Source organism: Microtus ochrogaster, unplaced genomic scaffold (genome assembly GCF_000317375.1).
Source record: "Microtus ochrogaster isolate Prairie Vole_2 unplaced genomic scaffold, MicOch1.0 UNK162, whole genome shotgun sequence".
NCBI classification, from domain to species: Eukaryota; Metazoa; Chordata; class Mammalia; order Rodentia; family Cricetidae; genus Microtus; species Microtus ochrogaster.
Genome location: NW_004949260.1, coordinates 141,092 through 142,594, shown reverse-complemented (window position 1 = coordinate 142,594; position 1,503 = coordinate 141,092). Strand labels below are relative to the sequence as shown.

General features: G+C 37.9%; 1 protein-coding gene across 1 annotated transcript in view; it reads left to right on the top strand.

The window, feature by feature from the left end:
* The window catches only part of LOC101998405 (interferon-induced very large GTPase 1-like), a 10,727-nt gene extending 9,671 nt beyond the window's left edge, over window positions 1–1,056 (top strand). The window contains 1 exon segment of the mRNA XM_013355532.2: window positions 6–1,056. Coding sequence (XP_013210986.2) covers window positions 6–1,056 — 1,051 coding nt within the window.
* Window positions 1,057–1,503: the final 447 nt, after the last annotated feature.

Below are 1,503 nucleotides of genomic sequence, written 5' to 3'. Positions count from 1 at the left end.
ATGAGTTTTAAGATCTCCTGTCAAGGTGCCATATCTATTACATCCTTTGTGGACTTCCTGTGGCTCAAGCTCACTCCTGCTATCTCTGCCACTATATGGGAAATGATGGGTCCTAAAGTAGCTGGGGACATGAGAGTCACTTACCCTGTATTCAGTGGAAACAGGGCTAACCTGGAGAAACATGTTCTCATTTCTCTGGCAGAAAAAGAAAACTTTGATAACTTTTGGCAGTACATTCATCATCCAGAATCCTTTTTCAGGGATTACATTAGAGACCACATTAGAAGCTACTGTTCAGCAAAAGAAAGTGAAAAAATAAAGACTTTTTTTAAAATAAGTTTAGAAGACATAAAGAATGCCATCCTCTCTGCCATTCATAAGACCACAGAAGTAGCAAATGAAAGCACCACTGCTTCTCGCTGGTTGGATTTGTTCTGTGATCACCTAGGGAGCAACCTGATCTTTCCAAGAAGAGACCTGATAAGCATCGAGCACCAGGAGATAAAGGATGCTGAGTTTCTCAAAGAAGCCATGAGTGCAGCTTTGGATCCTGCACTAAGGAAAGTCGAAGAGGACTGCTCAAGTAAGCCCATAGATGAAATGGTTCCTGACATTGAGAAAATTCTCTCTGAACATCTCTGTGGCTGCTGGAAGCAGTGTCCTTTTTGTAAAGCAATTTATACCAACACCATTCCCGAGCATGCTGGAGACCACAGTGTGCCATTCCACCATCCTAAGGCTGTCAATGAATGGTATTATCATAAAACAGATTACTTTGACATTAACTGCTGTACTACTTCTGTGGCAAGTGATTGTTCATTTATTTTAGATGACCTCCAGAGGTTCCCATATAAGAAATATCGAGCAGCAGGTGGTGATTTTGCCACATGGAGCATCACCCCAGACACATCTGCCCAGCCATATTGGAAATGGTTTGTCTGTCACTTCAGATCAGAGCTAGAAGAGAAGTATGGGAAAAAATTTACAGACTTAGGTACTATTCAAGATTCATGGAGCAGAATCACAAAAGAAGTACTTGATGACTTGAAAAATTAGTAATTGACACAAACAGAACACTAGCACTGCCCCACACATTTCACATTAGCCTAGAATACCTAATAGCAATTTAGTTAGCATCTTCACGGTTCTACCTTTAAAATGAAATAAGTTAATATTTTAATATTTGAAGATTTTCTTTTAAAAAAACTTTTTCTCCTTTGATTTCTTCTGCTTAAACATATGTGCTAAACATGAGAAGGTATGATAAAATCAATAACCATTCAAAAGCCTCTTTCATACTTGATTATTTTTAATATGCATTTAAATGTATAGTGACTCAGAAAAAGTTGTCTTATTAGGAGATGCTAGTATTTTTAGCTGTGACAGATTCCTTTAGAATAACTGAGTGGGAAACTCAGCCAGCAAATACATCTGTGGAAATGCTACAATCTGCCTTAAGTTAGTTTAAATAAATGTTTTCATCCATTCTAGTTATCAGAAAAC